At 37.2% G+C, this 19,878-nt stretch overlaps 1 protein-coding gene across 1 annotated transcript; it reads left to right on the forward strand.

The window, feature by feature from the left end:
- The first annotated feature begins 400 nt into the window (after window positions 1-400).
- On the forward strand, window positions 401-11,923 carry LOC103413609 (ribosomal RNA-processing protein 12). Its single transcript, XM_029090538.2, has 18 exons — window positions 401-994; window positions 1,363-1,885; window positions 2,473-2,724; window positions 3,150-3,241; window positions 4,052-4,262; window positions 4,990-5,168; window positions 5,258-5,485; window positions 5,800-5,984; window positions 7,221-7,314; window positions 7,418-7,474; window positions 7,577-7,711; window positions 8,491-8,559; window positions 8,795-8,911; window positions 10,060-10,221; window positions 10,323-10,451; window positions 10,565-10,666; window positions 10,933-11,012; window positions 11,106-11,923. The coding sequence occupies exons 1-18, from the start codon at window positions 479-481 to the stop codon at window positions 11,470-11,472; spliced, it is 3,498 nt and encodes a 1,165-aa protein (XP_028946371.1). The 5' UTR covers window positions 401-478; the 3' UTR covers window positions 11,473-11,923.
- The last annotated feature ends 7,955 nt before the right edge of the window (window positions 11,924-19,878 follow it).

The raw sequence follows: 19,878 nt of genomic DNA on the forward strand, positions 1-19,878 counted from the left end.
CCTTCCTTGCTGCCAACATTTCATAGCTCGGGGGAGAAATGAAATCTTGGACCATTTTTATACAGGCTGCCGGTAAGAAATTTTTCAGTGTACCTAAAAGAATATATCTCCTCATCACTTATATTATGACATATGATAAACTTGTATTCCAATCACATGGAAAAATCTCTTCGCCATCCGACCAAAATCATCAGGAATCACAACACCAAATAACCTTCAACTTGTCAAATATGGAAGTTATTATCCCATCCGGTTCTTCCTTCAAAATGCCTTTTTGTCGTTGAATTTCGATTTCCCGAGCGAATTGGGCTTTTAGTATTCAAACCTAGAAATTACTCTAGGCCCAAAGCCCAAGGCATCCATTTGAAACCCAAACAGGTCTTTTCAAACCCAACCTACCCAACCCAAAACCGAACCCCCTAAAACCCTCCCGTCCTCTTCCGCAACCCCGTAAAACCGTCCGAAACCAAAAACCACCATGGACGAAGACCACCACCACGACCTAGACGCAGTCGAGCCATTCAACGATGTCGCAGACATTTGCCAACAGCTCATGGACCGCTACAAAAAGTCCTCGGCTCCCCAGCACCGCCACCTCCTCGCCACCGCGGCTGCTATGCGCGCCATCCTCGCCGCCGAGTCCCTCCCCCTCACTCCACCTGCCTATTTCGCTGCCACCATCTCCTCCATCGACGACATGTCTTCATCCGCGTCCCAGACCCTAGAACCCACTGCCACAGCGGCGCTGTTGTCGTTCTTGGCCATGGTGCTCCCGTTGGTGCCTCCGGGGAGCGTCTCGTCGGCCAAGGCGGGCGAGGCTGTGTCGATGCTGATGGGACTTCTGAAGAGAGAGGAGGAGCTATCCATGCCCGCTGTGAGGGCTTTGGTAAAGTGCTTGGGGGTTTTGGTAGGGTTTTGTGATTTGGAGGATTGGGGATCTATCAAATTGGGATTGGAGACGTTACTCAAGTTTTCCGTCGATCGGCGGCCCAAGGTAGGGTATTTGCTGCTATTTTCTTCCTTGTTAAATTATTTATTTACTACATATACTTAGCATAAGTGGGTTTAAAATCTGTAGACTTGGTGTCAGCTGCATAAGGAAGTATGAGCTTTGTGCATAATGGCTTGGTAGTGTTAACTTCTATAGGGAAACTTCGAAAATTGTTACCAATTTACGTGTAATTGATCCCAATATGAAGTCATTTCAAGTAATTTATATTTACTCTTTTATATTTTTTTTGGAATTATTGAAGAATGCGGGCCTTAGTGTAATGTTACCGTTGTGATTTGGAGGGAATGAAACAAAAACAGCCTTTCCACAAGGCGGGAACACTAAGTATGTGGTTAAATTTCTTTTTGCAGGTCCGGAAATGTTCTCAAGACTGTCTCGAGAACGTTTTTAAGTCGCTCCAGTCCCGCACTGTTATCAAGGAGGTTAGCAAGTTGATACTGTCTAAGCTCAAAGGATACATGCCTTTGGCGGTTGAATTAAGTGCTTCACAGACATCAGATGGACCTAAAAATCTAGAGGTCCTTCACATGCTAAATGTGGTGAAACTTACCATTCCCTTTCTGTCAAAGAAAGTCGGTTCAAAGCTTCTCTCAGAAATAAATGAGCTTGTTGTTTCACGGTTCTCAACACTCACAAGGCATGTACTCCAAATTATTGAAACGTTGTTTGAGAGCTCAAGAGCTAATGCCATTGTTTCTGAAACAGAGGCGACTATAGCTTCTCTTGCTTCATACGTGTCTTTGGGAGATGAGGTTCCCTCGGACACTGTCATGTTGGCAGCAACCTTGTTAAAATCTTCTTTGTTTATACTTCATGCTGGAGAATCGACATCGTGGATTAATAGTCTTCCTCTAGTTTGTAGTTCTGTGGCAGGTATGCTTCTTTATTGTATTTACTATTTCAAGGTTTCTTGATGCTACTTTATTAAGCTCGACATCTAGCCAATTTATTGTAGTCTCTAGCAAGTCTTGTTTCAGTTGAAATATAGAAGGCGTTCTTCTCATGGTGCTTAGAAATTGACTATCTCATCATTCTACTCAATATCATATTTCTTTACGACAGCCTGACATGGTTGGTGGTGATTCTTTTCCCTAAGATATTGTCACTGATTATCCTGACATGTTTCAGTGCCATACATGAAGCTATTGTACTTTTCTTTTCTGACTTGTTTATATTCGCAAGTTTGCTAGACGTTAAATGCTCTTAATTGTTTAGTTGACGTAAAGCGTTTGATTTTGGTGCCATACTATCCTGAAGGGTATAAGAAAGGAATAAACTTTCTCAGCATGTGTAACCATGTATATGTCATCTCTCTATAAATTCGTTACCAAAGATATATATTATTCTTCTGGTTTGCTTTAATAGTTTATGTTGCTAATAGTAGTCATGTTATGAACTTGTGAAAAATGTTGATCTAGCTTTTAGTGGTTCTCTAATCCATATTGTCTTAACTCATTTAGGTCTTCTGACTTCTGAGGCTAGCACTGCATCACACGCTTCAGATATTCTTAAAGAGCTGATAAGCCAATTTGTGGATCAAAAAAGTCTGCTGGTGGGTGAAAGCCAACCTTCAGATGATGAAGCACAAGAGACTATGAAAGCAAGTGCACTAATATCAATCTGTACTGCTTTTGAGGATGCCCTTAGAACTTGTAAAGGAGTGCCAAATGAGCATCTTTTGGGGGTTATATCGGCATTGTTCCTCAAGCTCGGTATGGATAAATTGGTCATTTGCATGATTTCTTTTGACAAAGATTTATAGAACTACTGCATAGCCAAATTATTATTATTTCTTTTATTCTTTTGGTTGAATGCTACACTCATATGCTTTGCTAACTTTTGAGTTAGTTATTGTAGTTCATTGTTGAAAACGCATTGCATTTGTCGATAGTATTTGTTTTATTTAATTTTTAATTTTGCAGTTTAGTCAACTAATTTCATGGCCTTGCACACTCTTTCGGTATATCACAATTGTTTGTCATTTAATTGTTATGGTTGTGTCATTCCATTTCTGGAACTAAACAATTTAAAATTTTTGTTCTCCAATTGGTTGGAAGTGCTGTCACTAATTTACATCTTACATTGTTTCGTTCTTGTAAGTTAATTTCTAATAGTTACTTTGGATTTTTGGTTATAGGAGGAATCTCCTATGTCTATATGAGAAATATTCTTCTCAACCTTGCCAACTCAATGACCCTTGCTAGTGGGGACAAATCTAACACCGATCATGTAAGTCTGAGTGGAATAATTGACATTTGTAATAATGATAGGAAATTGGTGCAAACTGCCAATTCTTATCTATAGTTTGTCATCTTTTTTCTCATTTTTGTTTTCTTATACTTTTATTATAAATTTGAGCAATTCCGAATTCTATTGAATCCCATAATCTGTTGCTTGTTAGTCCTAGATCCAACTTTCCATTTCATGTTCATTTCAAGTGTAGTTATGTGTAGTGGGTTCTGAAAATATTCATTCATTGTTTTTAGGGGTAAAGCCCCCCATTCCCCCCACAAATACACACACAAGAATTATATGTTCGTACTGAAGTGCTAAAAAATGCACCGGAAATAAAAAAGTAAGCATTAGCTCAAAATTTTGATAAAATCAGAGTATTAGTTGATGAAATGATCATTCTATACTTCGACCGCTGTTTTTAGTTTGGTTTGGTTTGTGGTAGTTTTATATTAGACTTGCAATTTTAGCTTCTGTTCCAGTGGCCAGATAACTTTACACACTCTCGCACACATTTGATTACCAACTATATGGCCTGTATTTAAGGATTTGTTGTTTTACTTGTCCTCTTATAAAAAATAATTGTTCTTCATCAATGGCCTATTTTAATAATTTGTTTTTAGCGATTAGATTCAATACGGACAACTGAAGTCCTAAAATGGGTTAGATGATTGCACCTCACGGAGTTAACTATATTTGTTCTATCAGGTTGAGAAACAATTCCATGTTTGAGGATGTTGTAACATAATCTCTGGGTTTGTAATGGTGGCAATTTAAAAATGATTGATATCCCTTTTATAATTGCAGCTTCAGAAGTGTATTGGAACTGCTGTAATTGCAATTGGACCTGAGAGGATACTTGAACTTGTTCCTATATCTCTCAATGCTAGTGACTTCACCTGTTCAAACATTTGGTTGGTACCTATTTTGAAAGATTATGTTGTTGGAGCATCACTTGGTTACTATATGGAGCATATTATGCCTCTTGCAAATTCCTTTTGTCGGGCCAGTGGTAAAGGTATTTTCTTCAGACTATTCATATATGAGACAAAATTAACTGGTAAACTTGCATATTTGGATTTATGTGTTTGCAGCTGTAATGCTTTAACAGGGTTTAGTTTTATCATTCCAAGTCTTTATCTATTCAGCCTCTTTTTTGGCATAATTATCTTTTTTCTCTTTGAATGATGTTCATACAAACACATAAAAATTGCAAAACCTCGCTCGTGACATACAATTCAATTTAAAGCCTAGCCATTCAACTCATTAGAAGAGACATCCAAATCACATGAGAATAAAAAGACATAACATGAAAATACTAGTGATCCTGCTTGCTGGTTCTTTTGTTTTTGTTTTTATCGTTTTTAGGTTGGAAACCAGACAATTTTATGAAACAAAACCATACAAGACATTGTGAACTAGAAGTATCTCTAGAGTTTACTCAGACCGTACAAGAACAGGGATCATTTTATTTCTAGTGTTGAAGCTTTCTTCAAAATATGTTTAATATTTGTCACGACTCACGACCTCTCCATGAGTTGAGCCTTTTCCCTTTTTGGGTTTGATTTTCTTACTATGGGGTACAAGTTCAATGAAGTGAGGAATTAATTTGTCACAAACCCTTTTCTTTTCTATGGTTTTTTTTTTCTTTTTTACTTTTTGATGGTTTCCATAAAGTAATATACCATTTCACATAAGTCACCCATTTCTGGACATTACATTCTCTTTTGCTCCTCCTTTTCCAGTTAAAAAGTCAATAACCAGTCAAGATCTACAGGCTCGTGCACGTGATCTGTTGGGATTGCTGCCTGCTTTCTGTAATCTTCCAACTGATATATGCCAAAAATTTCGACCGTTGGCTGAGATTTTAGTAACATTTCTTAAGGACTCCTTAATGCATGAAAATATTGCAGTTGCCTTGCAGGTGATGTTTCCTTCATAATAATTAGAATTCATATGGTTCACTTGAAGTTTATTTATTTATTCACGTTCTTATTATATTTTGATGTCCAGGTTCTTGTGAATCAGAACAAAAGTGTACTTGACCAAAAAGATGGTGCTGGTGACACGAAGTCCTATGCAGTAAACAAATCTTTGTTAGAGTTCGGCAACTTACCCACTTATTCAAAGAAAACTGCTACCAGAAACATTAAGGCTTTGACATCATGTTCTTCTGAGCTGCTTATTGCTCTAACAGACTTATTTCTTTATTCACCCCCTGAGAAGCGTTTATATCTAAAGGTTCTCCATTCATCCCTTGTTTAAACTTCATTAATTAGCCAGAAATTGTTAGCATGTTTCAAACCAACTTAGATTTAGCTGGTTTGTTTTTACTATGAGGAACACTAATGCCTTCAATTAGGTGAAATGCTTTGGACAACTAGGTTTGGTTCACTGTCCTCAATTTTGTGATATGCTATGTTAATTCAGAAACTTTGGACCAGAATTAACTAACCTGGATTAAACGGACATCTTATGTATATTTTTTTCGCCATGCTGATTCAAATAATCTTTCTCCATGTTGACTTGACTTATTTGTATTCTAATTTTTCCAGGATGCCATAGGATGCTTGGCTTCAGTAACTGATTCTTCCAATGCCAAGAAGATTTTTATATCATTGCTTGAGAAGTTCCAGTTCAAAGATAGTAGGCATGAGCTTGGAAAGTTGGAGAGTCAGACTGATGCATCAGCTGGTGAGGAAGAACACAACCTAAGTACTAGAGAGAAAGATGCTCTGCGGTAAGCTAGGGACTCCTGTTTCACGTTATATAAAAGTGGAGAAAGTTTACATAAGTGTGGTATGTCTGTTTGAATTGTGATTCTCTAAATAGCAAGCTCAGTGTGCATTGTTTCATTTTCAGGACATGCCCTTGTATTAAAATTTAAAAATGAGTCTTACATTTGTTCAAGAGCATGATAACCTTGTTTTGCTTTCATTTTGATTTTATTGGGTTTGCATCCTAGTGTTTTAGTTTCATGTACACATTTTTAACTCTCTCCTGGTTAGATGTTTAAATTTTTAATGAGGTTCTTTTAGATAACAGCACTAGCTAGCTATCATAAAAAAAATGGCATTGGCTAGATGAATTCTCAAGCCATCCTTCTTCTGAATGTCCTTACAGCTATTGGGATTTTTCTTCTTTTTCTTTTGAGGTCAAATAATTTTTATTTATTTTTTAAATTGGGGTTCAGTCAATCAACATTTTGTGTGTTAGGAGTAGGTTAATGGGTGCAAGAAAGAATTGATGATGCCTTGGAGATGGATGGAGGTGGTGTGGGAGAAGGTCGAGTGTTGGGCGGCTCTTTTGCCTCATGATTAACTAGTGTCTTAAGATAGATGTAGTTTTTTCAATTAATGTTTTTCTTGTCTGCTCATGTTGGATTACTTGTCTACTTGTGTGTTCAGGTTTTTTGTTTGAAATACAGTTTCTAAGTTTCAGAAAAAATGACACATTTTGTTGCGAGTGATTTTTCTTAAATGAGCAGCATCGACTTTAATTTTCTTTTCTATTATCTTTAGTTCAGAGGTCGCACTTGGTGCGATGGCAAGTGCCTTCGCCCATGAGCGGTAGGTGTCGGGTTCGAGACTTGGGAGCAGCCTCTCCATAAATGGGAGTAAGGCTAGCCGACATTCACCTCTCCCAGACCCTGCGTAAAGCGGGAGCCTTGTGCACTGGGTACGACCTTTTATTATCTTTAGTTCCAAATTAGAAGTTCTCCTTGAAAAGCACTTCCACTGGATACCATGTAAATTTCTGAGGCAATTTCTGGAATGCTTGAATTAGGAGTGTTATGGCAAACATGGAGTCTATGCAAATGTTAATATGTCTAAAGGAGCTTTGATAACTATTTTTTGAGGGAACTATGATGACTATTTCTTTCTCGTGATAATTGTATTGATGATATCATCAAATTTTTTTTATTTTATTTTATTTTTGTAAATAATTGGACTAAATTTGTTTTGTATTCCTACAGATGCGTGATGATGGAATTAGCATCTTCTTTTGTTAAAGGAGCCAATGAGGATCTTATTGATCTAATATATACGTTTGCTAAAGATACTTTACTGGTAAAGTTGATTTTTAACGTTTCATGACATGTTTTTGATTCATACATTGTATTGTAACTGTTACTTTTTTATTTCTAAAGTTCTAACATAATTTTGTGTTTAGAACGATGATGAGATCGCCATTTATGAAGCATATCATACTTTGAGCAGAATTCTAGAGGTATGCATTCTCATCTTTGTTAAAATTTTCATAGGTAATGCTCTTGACATGCTATGTTCATGGCTGAAGTTCCTTATCCCTGTTTGTATTGACCTAATGCAGGAGCATGATTGGTTCTGTTCTTCTCGGTTTGCTGAATTGATTGATCTGCTACTTGGTTTGAGATCTCCTGTTGATATCATATCTCTAAGGAGTCGCTTTGCTAGTTTCCAGACTTTAATGATTCATACTTTGAAGGTCAGATTTATCTGTGATTCTGTTTAAGAATGTCATTCATATCTATCATTTAGAAATATTGAAATTGTGCCATTGTCTTGATAGAGTAATAGAAGTCTTGATTTGTTTCAGAGACGTTTGTTATGTTGTACGTGCACACATGCAGCTTTCTGTGCATTAGAGAAATATAGATATATAGAGGGTATTGTTTATTAGTATCAATTGAGCCGGAGGTTTGTTTTCGATGGGTTATGGGTGTCCACTTGTTGAGGTTGAGGGTATTCTTTAGAAGGCAGGGAAAGATGACATGGAAGCAATACCGTTCAGTGATACTATTCGTGTGGAGTGGAAAATTGTTAACCAAGTCTATGAGCTTTGTCATTTTACATCAAAGAACTTTGCATCACTTCCTTGAGTGTCCGAGGTCTAAAACTCTGTTATGGACGTATCTTGGTAATAAACTTGTTTGTATTTTGATAATAAACATGTATGTATCTTGGTAACCAAGCGCGTGAGCCCATGACTTTTGTCATTTTAAATCAAAGAACTTGGCATCAATTTCTTGAGTATCCGAGGTCTTATGCTTTTGTACCAGCTATAGTTGTATATGTATAATCATTTCTTATTTGTTCATTTCTTCAAAATAAAAGGTTCTCAATACCTTACTTTTGTCAGCATCCTATAGTTATTCTGTGTAAACATGTATTCTTTTTCTGCCATACATGTGCAACTGTGAGAGTTTTTGTGGGATTAGTGATCAATTGAATATATTGTTTAACCTTTGTAATTGATTTTTGCAGATAGACTCAGAGGTAGAAAATTCAAAGTCGTTTCTTATTCTCAATGAGATCATACTCAAGTTAAAAGATGTAAGAACTACGTGTAGGATAGTGATGATTTGCTTAACGTTGTGACATATCCTTTTGTTATTACTCTTGTTGTGTTGTTCCATCTTATTGAGGTTGCCTAGCTTACTCTCTATGAATTTTCGAGTCTGACTTAGAATATGAGCCTTTTGAATCTTCTGTATTTGATTATCAGGCACAGCTTCTGAATACGAGACAATGGATCTGTTAATAATTTTTAGTGTTTTTTGATTCGTAGGCCAAGGATGAAGCAGTCAGGGAGGCAGCTTACGATGTACTCCTCAAAATAAGTGTTAGCTTGAGAGATCCATCGTGTGTCAGTTCAGATGGACCTTACCAGAAATTAATTAATATGGTAAGGGGTTCACTTATCCCAGTTCAAGTTCTTGACATGTAATCTAGTGCATGCTGCTTCATCGATTATGTGACCGAGTATGGTAGGTATGTACTCTACTCAAATGATTGGTATAGAAGTGAGACGGAGGAATATGAAACTCCAAGGCTATGATTGGGTCAGGAACTTTTAAGTCCCAAGGGATTTAGGCCAAGTGAGGAAGACAGAGACTACAAAGGGTGATCACAAATGCACTTCTGACCTTCACAAAGGCATGTATGAGGGATTTGTAAATGACTCCTTCCATGTAGTCATTTGCAAATCCCTTTTCTCATGCTTTTTTCAATGCTTATGAAGTGCATTTCTAAATCCCTATATCTAACATGTTGTAATCCATTCAATGCTAACTTGGCCTAATGGTTCGAAGTCCCTCAACCAAACATAGCCTAAGGTCCCTCCATTTTGAAGAGTGATTTGTTTTAGTTATTAGGGGCCGAGGTCCAAAACAATTACTTAGTAGTCATTTTAGATATAAAAATTTATTTTTTATTATATTGTTAAATTGCTTGACTAGATTACATTCATATGTATATATCTGAATTATTTAGTAGTTTTAGTTATTGTTTTGTTAAGTTCTTTATTATGTTTCTGAGGTTTTGTGGTTGAGTGGCTCTGGTTGTCTGTGATGGTCTTCTTGACCACTCCTCCGTTCTTCCCTCTTTCGGGTTTTAATATAATCGTTACTTTCTCAAAAGACAAGCTGAACATGATCAACATTCTTGCCCCAGCTTTAGGCGAGTGTTGGAAATAGAAATATATTATGATTAGGACTCCCATAATGCTTGGTTTCCTGATTTGATCGTAAATTAGTTTCCTCCTGTTGCGTTTATACTCTATTAACCTATTTTACTATTTAGGCAGTGGAAATGGATTCTTGCTTCTTCTATTTTCTCAAAAGAAGCAAGATATGAGTAAAATGTTGCATCAAATTGAAACCTCTTTAGTTTCTTGTTCTCTTTAGTTTCTTGTTCGTTATATAAGTAATATTACTAATATGTAGCAAATGGAAATTAGCTTGCTCCATGCTTTGCATGCTTACCTGCGTTATGCTCTTGTTGGATGAGCTTTTTCTGCTTATGTTTATCGACTTATTATTTTATAATATTCAGATAATGGGCTATCTTACCGGTGCATCACCTCACATAAAGAGTGGAGCAGTGTCTGTGCTATCAGTGCTGGTGTATAAAGATACAGATATTTGTCTTTCAATGCCCGATCTTGTTCCCTCTATTTTATCTTTGTTGCAAGGGAAAGCTTTAGAAGTTATAAAAGTGAGTGTCATTACTTCTGATCACTATTAGTGTTTTTTCGTCTATTGATTGTTTTTGCTGGGCCTGAAATGCTAATGAGTTTGTTGCTACACATTTAACAGGCTGTTTTGGGCTTTGTAAAAGTACTAGTATCCTGTTTAGAGACTAGACCTCTGCAACGGCTTCTTCCTGATATTGTCAATGCAGTTCTCCCATGGTCACCAGTTTCGAGACATCATTTCAGATCAAAGGCACGTACAGATTTAGCAATAATGCTTTTAGTGCCTGGACAAATGCACACACATATTTATGTTTGCAAATATTTTTACTTTTGGCACCTTAATCAGCACCATTTTACCTACAGGTTACAGTCATAATAGAGATTTTGTTAAGGAAGTGCGGTACTGCATCAGTTCAGTTTGCTACACCTGATAAATACAAGGGTTTCCTGAAGGGCATTGTGGAGGTAATTTTTTTAGTTTCCATGTATTAAACGGTTTTGGTGGTTAAGTTTGGGGTACTCATGCTGGAACAAATCCTGCAAGAATTGAGCTTCGTAATACATGATCTGGAATTCTTTCCTATTACTCCGTCAAATTTTACATTGTAAATTTCACAGAGAAAATATGAATATATTTGTGTGTGTGGGTGTATACATACACACGTATACACACATATATATTTAGTTGAACCAAATAAGAAATTGATTTTACATTGCAAATCTTACTGCAGAGCCGCCATAACAAGAAATCTTCCAAGGAAGTTGCAGCAACCGATATAGACACGGGTCATGCAGACACTACAACCAACAGGTCTGATATTTTTGTACGATCTGTTTTACTGTCCAATACACTAACTTTTTGTAGTTTACATCTACTCATTTCTCTTGGAACTCTTTTTAAAAGGACGGAGGATAAAAAGCGCAAGAGATTTGGTAAGCCACATGAAAAGAACGGATCAATGGAACATAGAGAGATGAAAAGGTTGAAGAGACACATTCCTAACAACCAGAGAACCAACGACCTTCATACTTCTGGCGGTGATGGATTCAAGTGGACTAATAAAGGTAGGCAATCTGATCGAGTAAAATCAAATAAAGACGAGTCAGAAAGAAGTGGAAAGACAAATAAAGAGAAATATAGTAAAGGTCCCGCAAGTGGCTTCAAGAGGAAGACGGATAGCACAAATACGAGGAAGGATGCAGCTGCAATGCCTAGACCTCACACTTCATCCAAATCATTCAAACACAAGAAGGTTGGGAGAAAAAACTAGATAGTTCAGTAGGGATTTCCTCGATATGGGATTGCTCCTGCATATGTGGAGCGTAACAAAACCTGCACCTTCCTGCCCCATAACATTACCCATGAGTTTCTTTTTCACATGGAGCTTTGCAGTTTAAAGATATGGCAATGTGGCATCTTGCTCTCCATCTAGGGCCCGAGTAGGATTGGCTTTCGTACTTCCGATCCTTTCGGAGAAACCTGAAGCAAATGCCTTGGTTTAGTGGAAGCTGATTCTTGCTATATTTGGGTCTAGGGATTAGCTTGACGGCTTTTATGTACCCATTTTTTGTTTCCCCTACATGTGTTTTGTGTTTGATATGTTTGTTTAATTTAAATATTTGGTGGTATACACCGTGCAATTTTATTTGTGTTTTCTTGTGATCTTGTAGTTCTCTTGTAGACGAGGCAACTTGATAAAGAAGAAAAGATGGATTGTTAAAGTGGATTTTTGATTTAGGGTAAAAGACTGTTTACTACCCTCATGTTTCGTGGTTTTCAACATTTAGTACATCATGTTTTTTTCGTCTCAGAGTCATACCTAAAGTATAAATTTTGGGACAGTCTCATACATCCGTTAGTCAAAATGTTAAGTTTTTCGTTAACTGTGACGTGGCGCACTGACTGGGCGCCACGTGTCATCCACGTTTTTTTTTTCTTTTTTCTTTCTTTTCTTTTCTTCTTCTTCCTCCAACTGCAACTTTCTGTTTTTTTTTTTTTTTTTTTTTTTTTTTTTGCTTCTTCCTTTTCCTTCTTCCTTCCTTCCTCCTTCCTTTCCCTGTCTTCCCCTTCTTCCTTCTTCTTCCTCCGAAATCTGGGGAATTTTTTTTTTTTTTTTTTCTTTCTTTTTCTTCCTCCTTCCTTCTCCTTCTTCTTCTTCTTCTTCTTCTTCTTCCTCCGAAATCTGGGGAAGTTTGTTTTTTTTTTTCTTTCTTTCTTCTTCTTCCTCCTTCTTCTTCTTCCTCAAAAAAAAAAAAAAAAAACACTTTTATATTTTCTTCCTCTTCTTCTTCTTCTTCTTTCTCTTTCCTCCTTTCTTCTTCTTTCTCTTTCCTCCTTTCTTCTTCTTCTTCTTCTTCTTCTTCCTCCGAATCTGCCCAGATTCAATTTTTTTTTCTTTTTTCTTCCTCCTTCTTCTCCTTCTTCCTTCCCCTTCTTCGTTCTTCTTCTTCTTCCTCCGAATTTGGGGGAAGATGAAAGTGTTTTTATTTTTTATTTTTTTGAGGAAGAAGCAAAAGGAAGAAGCAAAAAAAAAAAAAAAAAAAAAAAAAAAAAAAAACAGAAAGTTGCAGTCGAAGGAAGAAGAAGAAGAAGGAAGAAGAAGAAAAGAAAAGAAAGAAAAAAGAAAAAAAAAAAACAACGTGGATGACACGTGGCGCCCAATCAGTGCGCCACGTTACAGTTAACGAAAAACTTAACAGTTTGACTAACGGATGTATGAGACTGTCCCAAAATTTACACTTTAGGTATGACTCTGAGACGAAAAAAACTTGATGTACTAAATGTTGAAAACCACGAAACATTAGGGTAGTAAACAATCTTTTACCCTTTGATTTAATTATAATCTCTCATTTGAAGTTGTTTAACTTAGCTCTCAAATTTTAATTTTTTCGTTCCAAGTCGGAACTTCGGTCTCTTTGTTTAGTTGGAACAAACTATTGTGCAAGTCTATCCGTTTTAGGAGGACAAGGTAAGGGTAATTACCGTCTGAAAAGTAATTGTCTTTGGACAACTCCTCCACTCGTTGGGCTTGGACAAGGACAAGGGTGATTACTATTTACATATACATTATTATGTTATGCCTTGTAAGTGTAAATTATGTAAGTTTGTTTTTTGAAAATTAAACTCCATGTTTAACTCTGATAGTTTAATTTCAAATACAAAGCAAAACATAGCGTTGCAACAATCATAGGTAACTAAACATAAAAGGTGAATTAAGAAGATGGTTGGATACTTTTTCCTAACCTTTTTCTTTTTATTCTCATTTATTTTCTTATGTTTGTTTTCCATATTTAACGATTGAATTAATCATTGCCGTTTGATTATTTTTTTTTCTTTTTATTATTGAATCTGACTTTTTAGATCATCAGGCCGTTGAAAATCCAACGGTTATTGTGTCGCCACGTTAGGCAGCCGTTGCAAGTTTTTTATTATTGGTCGCCATCAAGATTTTTTCTTTTATTATTTTCTTCAACATGAAATTACTAATGTGGCCACCAAGGTTTTTTTTTTCTTTGACAAACGACAACATTAGTTTGTTAAATTATTAGTTGTTTTGGGGAGGGCGATCAATGGGGACGAATCCACACCAAAGTGCATGAGCATGATTACTTTTGGCAAAGTAGTAAAGCGTCATCTACAGCCATCAAAGTATTCGATAACAAACAAAATAAGAAATCTGTTGTGAAATTGAGGATATGTATGCAGTAGAACATAAAGTAAATAAGACACAATATTTACGAGGTTTGACAAGTGTGCCTATGGCCTCAGAACAGCAGTAGTATTTTCTCTCATTATCTGAAATAATGGGAGTACAAAGATGACCCTCACTTTTTTTTTCTCTACCTCTCTAGCATTGGCATAGCTTACATGAATTTTCTCTATTTTTTGTGTTGTGTTCTTCAATGATGCAAGTACCTCTTTATATAGAGGTTTTCATTCTTCTTTGGTCATATTTGGTTGGCCATGTTTTTCAACCTAAGAAACTTATTAAGATATTTTCTTTGACAACATTATAAAGTTACGGTCATATTTGGTTGCTTATTATAATGGCCGTTTAACATCTCCATTTATGACATAATCATGTAAAGATTCAATAACTAGCAATTAAACAGCCTCAAAATTTATTTGAAAAAAAAAAAGAGAGAATTAAAAGACTAGAACGGCCTTAAAAAAAATTTAAAAAAAAAAAAAAAAAAAAAAAAAAGACACCCAACAAAATTCAAAAATCAGCGTCAAATGTCCGCCTAAACCGACATGCCTAAAGCTGAAGCTAACGGCTATAAAACCAGCACGCGGATTCTCTGTCTTCCTTCTTCTCCATTGATCTCAAACCTCTCATCTCTCTCTCTCTCTCTCTCTCTCTCTCTCTCTCTCTCGCTCATCAAATTTCAAGTTTCAAGATTCAAATTTTCAAATCTCGGATCGATGTCAATGGATTTTCAGCGTTCGTCGTTCTCGTTCCGATCTTCCGACTACTGGGTCCATATGACGCTGCAGGGTTTCCAATCTCTGGCGGACTCTAAGTCCCAATTTTTCGGCGAGCTTTCTCTCCGTCAGGACCAGATTTTTCAGAAACGCTTCCACGCCTTTATTCTCGATGAATTTCCACTGGGTCATGATCGCTACGCTACGCCCCGTTTCGCTCACTCCCCGAGTTGCGCGCTCACTTACGATCTCTCTCCTCTTCCCTCAACCTCGATCCTGCCATCTACGAAGCACTAGCCCCCCAGATCAAACCCATGGCCCGGAAATTGGCAAACCCTAATGGCTCCATGGGCATTGTGGTTGAGAAATTGGGGGCAGAGAGATTTTTCGAAAGGGGAGACGACAACTTGGGTTCTTGCAGTGTATGTTTGGAGGAGTTGTCTGGTGGGACTGCGAGTGAGCTCATTCGGATGTCGTGCTCTCATGTCTATCACCCATCTTGCATCCCTCGCTGGTTCAACATGGATAAGAAGACGTGTCCCAACTGCCGATATCAACTCCATGTGGATGTTGCTGCTGCTTTGTCAAATAAAAGTTTGCGATTCATCAATTCTTTAGTATTCGTTGATTCTTTATTTGTTAGGATAAGTGTCGATATGTGTAACTTACTTTGTAAATCCTTTTTACAAAACGTGGTTGAAATTGCAATACTCACAATTTACATACTTTGTTTGGTTTAGCTTTGTCTCTGTTGTTGTGTTCCTGCCGGGATACCTTGTTCATCCTGTTTTTTAATTTCCTTTTCTTGAATAAAGATTTCTTGTGGTTTTTGTTACATTCAAAGAGGTAAATTAACGGAATTTTATTAAAGAAATAATTCTAAACTCGGGTACAAGTTCATGGACGAATTCTAAACTTCTATTCTTGTGGTTTTTGTTACTATAATTTTTGAAAGGCCTGCCAAACTATAAATAATTTTTTGTTACATTCAAAGAGGTAATAGCGCCAGTTAGGTCTCGTCTTGGCGCTAGGCAACTGGCCACCCCCCCCCCGATTAATGCCTAGACGTTTGGAAATTAAGAAATTGCGCCTAAACTTGCTGAGGCGCCCGCCTAGCCCGCCCAGACCTGTCTAGGCACCAACTGGGTTGCAACTCACTTAAACAGAAAATAGATAGCTTTCATTTTGCATTTTATTTTTTTCAATAAATTGTAAAGACTTGTTGAATACTTAAATAAACACACATTATATGATTGTTCCCCATGTTTTCATTATGTCCAATACTTCATAATATATATGTCATTCTATTTTGTAGTTTATAATGAAATTATATATATTTTAAGTATAAACAAACACTTATTTACACTAAATATAATAGATTTACTTAAATCCACCTAGTCCGCCTAGGCGCTAGGCCCCAACTCGCCGCCCGACTAACGTCCAGCATCTTTTAGAATCTTGAAATTTTTAACATGAAAATCCTTCCATGGGCATAGAAGATCAGATCAACGTATTTGTTTTCTTTAACATGAAATAACTATTGCGGTTTTTTTTTCCTTTCAAAACGATAGTGTTAGTTGTTAGGGGAGGGAGATTGGTGTGTGTTGAACAAGAACCAAAATACATAGACATGATTGTTTTCTATTACTACGATGAGGCACCATCTGTGGCCGTCAAGTCTTAAAAGCGAACCGAAAAAAGTAGGCAAAAAATTGAAATCGAATCGATTTTACAGAAATGGTTTCGATTTTTCAATTCGGGATGGGTATCGGGCCTTCAAGTGAAATTTGCAATCGGAACCCCAATCTGCAATCTCGATTCTCAACCTGCAATCTCAACCTTGTTAACGCTCAAATTAGGAGGTCAACAAAGACCAGTATGGTCGTGTAGTCGGCCCTTGGTGGGCTCGGGATCGCAATGATAAGAAATGAACAATAAAGTTTGGTTCACCCCTCAAAACTAGGCTATGTCCACTAAGTCACTTGTATATATTGAATGAAACGTTACAGAGAGCAGTCGGCATAAACAAGTCTCTCTCTTTTTGTTTGACTCATTCTAAGGTGTACTTACCCTCGATGAGCCCCAAGTCCCTAGGCTTAAGTCTTCCACCGCTTTCGCATTTAATGCGCCAAATACGTAAGTATGATTTGCTAGCTATTTCTCCACCCTTTAGTCGATACATGGTGACACAATGACATCCGTTCAGGTACACTTGCATGTTTTCTTGGGACAACGTGTACCGAGCGCCTTGCTCGGTCCCAAAGTTGGTGGGAATCCACACCCGTGCGCATAATTTGTTAGCCTTACATCCTTTTATATTTCTTTTTGCCACTGCAAAAAGGCCATGTGCAGCCATCAACGTATTCGATAACAACAAAACAAAGAAATTATGTAAAGATTCAATAGTCAACAACTAAAAACTCTCAAAATTAGGTTACTTTTTGAAGTCTAGAAGACCATAATGAGCCCTAGAATTATTCGCCTTAAATAGAAGTAAAGGACTAGAATGGCCATTAGAGAAGGGATAATGCTATGAAGATTAAATTTTTAAACTAAAATTTTCAAATCAAATGATGTGTAACAAATAAGAAATAAGTACGTTAATCAACATTTATGTAATAATCCAATAATCAACCATCACACCATTTGCTTTACAAATTTAATTTAAAAAATTGGTCTCCTAGCATTACCTTTAAAAATATTATTCCAAAAAAGGGGATTTAAAAAATAAAAAAATCCCCACAAAATTCAAAAATCAGCGCCAAATGTACGCCCAAACCGACTTGCCCAAACCGACCTGAAAAACCCAGAAGCTAACGGCTATAAAACTAATATGCGGAGTCTCTGTCTGTCTCACCCGCCCTTATTTCTTCCTTCTTCTCCAGCGATCTCAAATCTCTCATTTCTCTCTCTCTCTCTCGCTCTCCCACTCAACGAATTTCAAGTTTCAATTTTTCAAACCTCTGGTCGTCTGATCTCAAATCTCTAATCGATCAATGGAGTTTCAGCGTTCGTCGTTCTCTTTCCGATCTTCCGACTACTGGGTCCATGTGACGCTGCAGGGTTTCCAATCTCCGGCGGACTCTAAGTCCCAATTTGTCGGCGAGCTTTCTCTCCATCAATACCAGATTTTTCAGAAACGCTTCCACGCCTTTATTCTTGATGAATTTCCACTGGGTCCTGATCGATATGCTACACTCCGTTTCGCTCCCCGCCAACTCTTACTCCCCGAGTTGCGCGCTCACTTACGATCTCTCTCCTCTTCCCTCAACCTTGATCCTGCCATCTACGAAGCATTAGCCCCCTGGATCAAATCCATGGCTCGGAAATTTGCAAACCCTAATGGCTCCATGGGCTTTGTTATGGTGGCTACGGTTAAAATCCTGACCATTGAATATGTCGACCAACTGTTTGATGATATGTCTGACTCAATGGCTTTGCTTTCGATTGGTAGTAGTGATGGCGGTTCAACTTCGTCGTCAATTTCGTTGGACTTTGTGGTTGATAAATTGGGGGCAGAGAGATATTTCGAAAGGGGTGACGGCGACCTGGGTTCTTGCAGTGTGTGTTTGGAAGAATTGTCTGATGGAACCGCGAGTGAGCTCATTCGGATGCCGTGCTCTCATGTCTATCACCCATCTTGCATCCTTCGCTGGTTCAACATGGATAAGAAGACGTGTCCCAACTGCCGATATAAACTCCATGTGCAATGAGCGACCCGATTTTGATGCTGCTTTGTCAAATAAAATTTTGTGATTCTAGTTATGATTCATTAATTCTTTAGTATTCTTTGATTCTGTATTTGTTAGGATTAGTGTCGATATATGTACTTACTTTGTAAATCCCTTTTACAAAAAGTAGTTGAAATTGCAATACTCGCAATTTACGTACATGGTTTTCAGTTACCAATTATTTGTTATGATGAATGTCTGTATGTCTAACATCCTGTTTGGTTTAACTTTGTCTTTGTTGTTGTGTTCCTGGCGGATATCTTGTTCATCCTGTTTTCTAATTCCCTTTGGTTTTAATAAAATGTTGGAGAAAAAGCAATACACATGATTTGTTCTTGATTATGTGTAATGATCTGTTTGGCTTAGACTTTCTTTACTTGAAAGCTACAAAATTCTTGATTTTCGTAGTTTGCATATTTCGGTTTCTGATGAATTATTGTATATTACAACATCTTAGTTCACTTGTGGCCGTCGAAGCATGTGTTTAAGGGAGTACCTTTAGTTGACTTCTAGTTTATCTTCTTATCTAGCTGTGTAAAGATGTATTTTTGCAATACATGTTGGCCTATTTACTTTGAATTCTGAGCTGGAACTGGCATTTCTTAATCAATTTCAAATGGAATGACTTCATACTCAGAGATCTTCCAGTAGAAAAAGAGCATGATAGTATGGCGAGTTCTGGTTCTAAAGAAGAAAGGGACTGAAAAGACGACTTTTCAAATACCTTTATGTTCTCATGCATGAATTATCTGCTTTTGGGGAGCATATTAACAGCAATTTCCCTTTTTTTTCTTTGGTGGGAAGGGGTGTTATGGGAGGCTATTCTGTTCATCTTTTGTTTGGTTTTGGGATAGTATGGTCGTCGTACTGAAATTTAAGGTAACATTACTGTTTCCAGTCACTGATAGTATGTTCATCTTGCTCTTGCACTTTCTGATCGCTTTCTACGTAATGGAGCTTCAGATCAATTACTTCAGCTAATCATAGAATGCAGGGGAAAAAATCTGGCAAGTCTCTGGACACTGTCGGGGTGATAGGGAAATTAACATCTGGAGTAATGGTTGGTAGTATTGCATATATGGTGGTAACTGGATGCTGCGTTGCCAACTACCTCACAATGTGTAGCTGCTAACTGCCTCAAAGTGATTCCATTAGGAAGGAGGTACTGCTTTTCTATTTGATTAATTCTTTATATTCTACTAATGCTAAATTGCTGTGAACCAGTAGCTGTAGGTAATGGTTTCTATCAGTAGTCTAACACCTCCAGTTACTTACTATTCATAAATACACAAGATTTGTGTAGTTTTAAATAGAATTTAGAACATCGATTAGTAATTTGATCTGTTAAGGCATTTCGTGGGCAGTGCTTGTTAATTATGAGAATGTGGTGCACTCTTGTAGTAAAACAATAATATGATAGAACGCGTAAACTTGATATCTGGTGAGACCGTATTAGGAGACTAGGTGAAGAAGATGATAATACACGTATCAAATAAGTATGTAAGGAGAAAGGACCTATT

Source organism: Malus domestica, chromosome 12 (genome assembly GCF_042453785.1).
Source record: "Malus domestica chromosome 12, GDT2T_hap1".
NCBI classification, from domain to species: domain Eukaryota; kingdom Viridiplantae; phylum Streptophyta; class Magnoliopsida; order Rosales; family Rosaceae; genus Malus; species Malus domestica.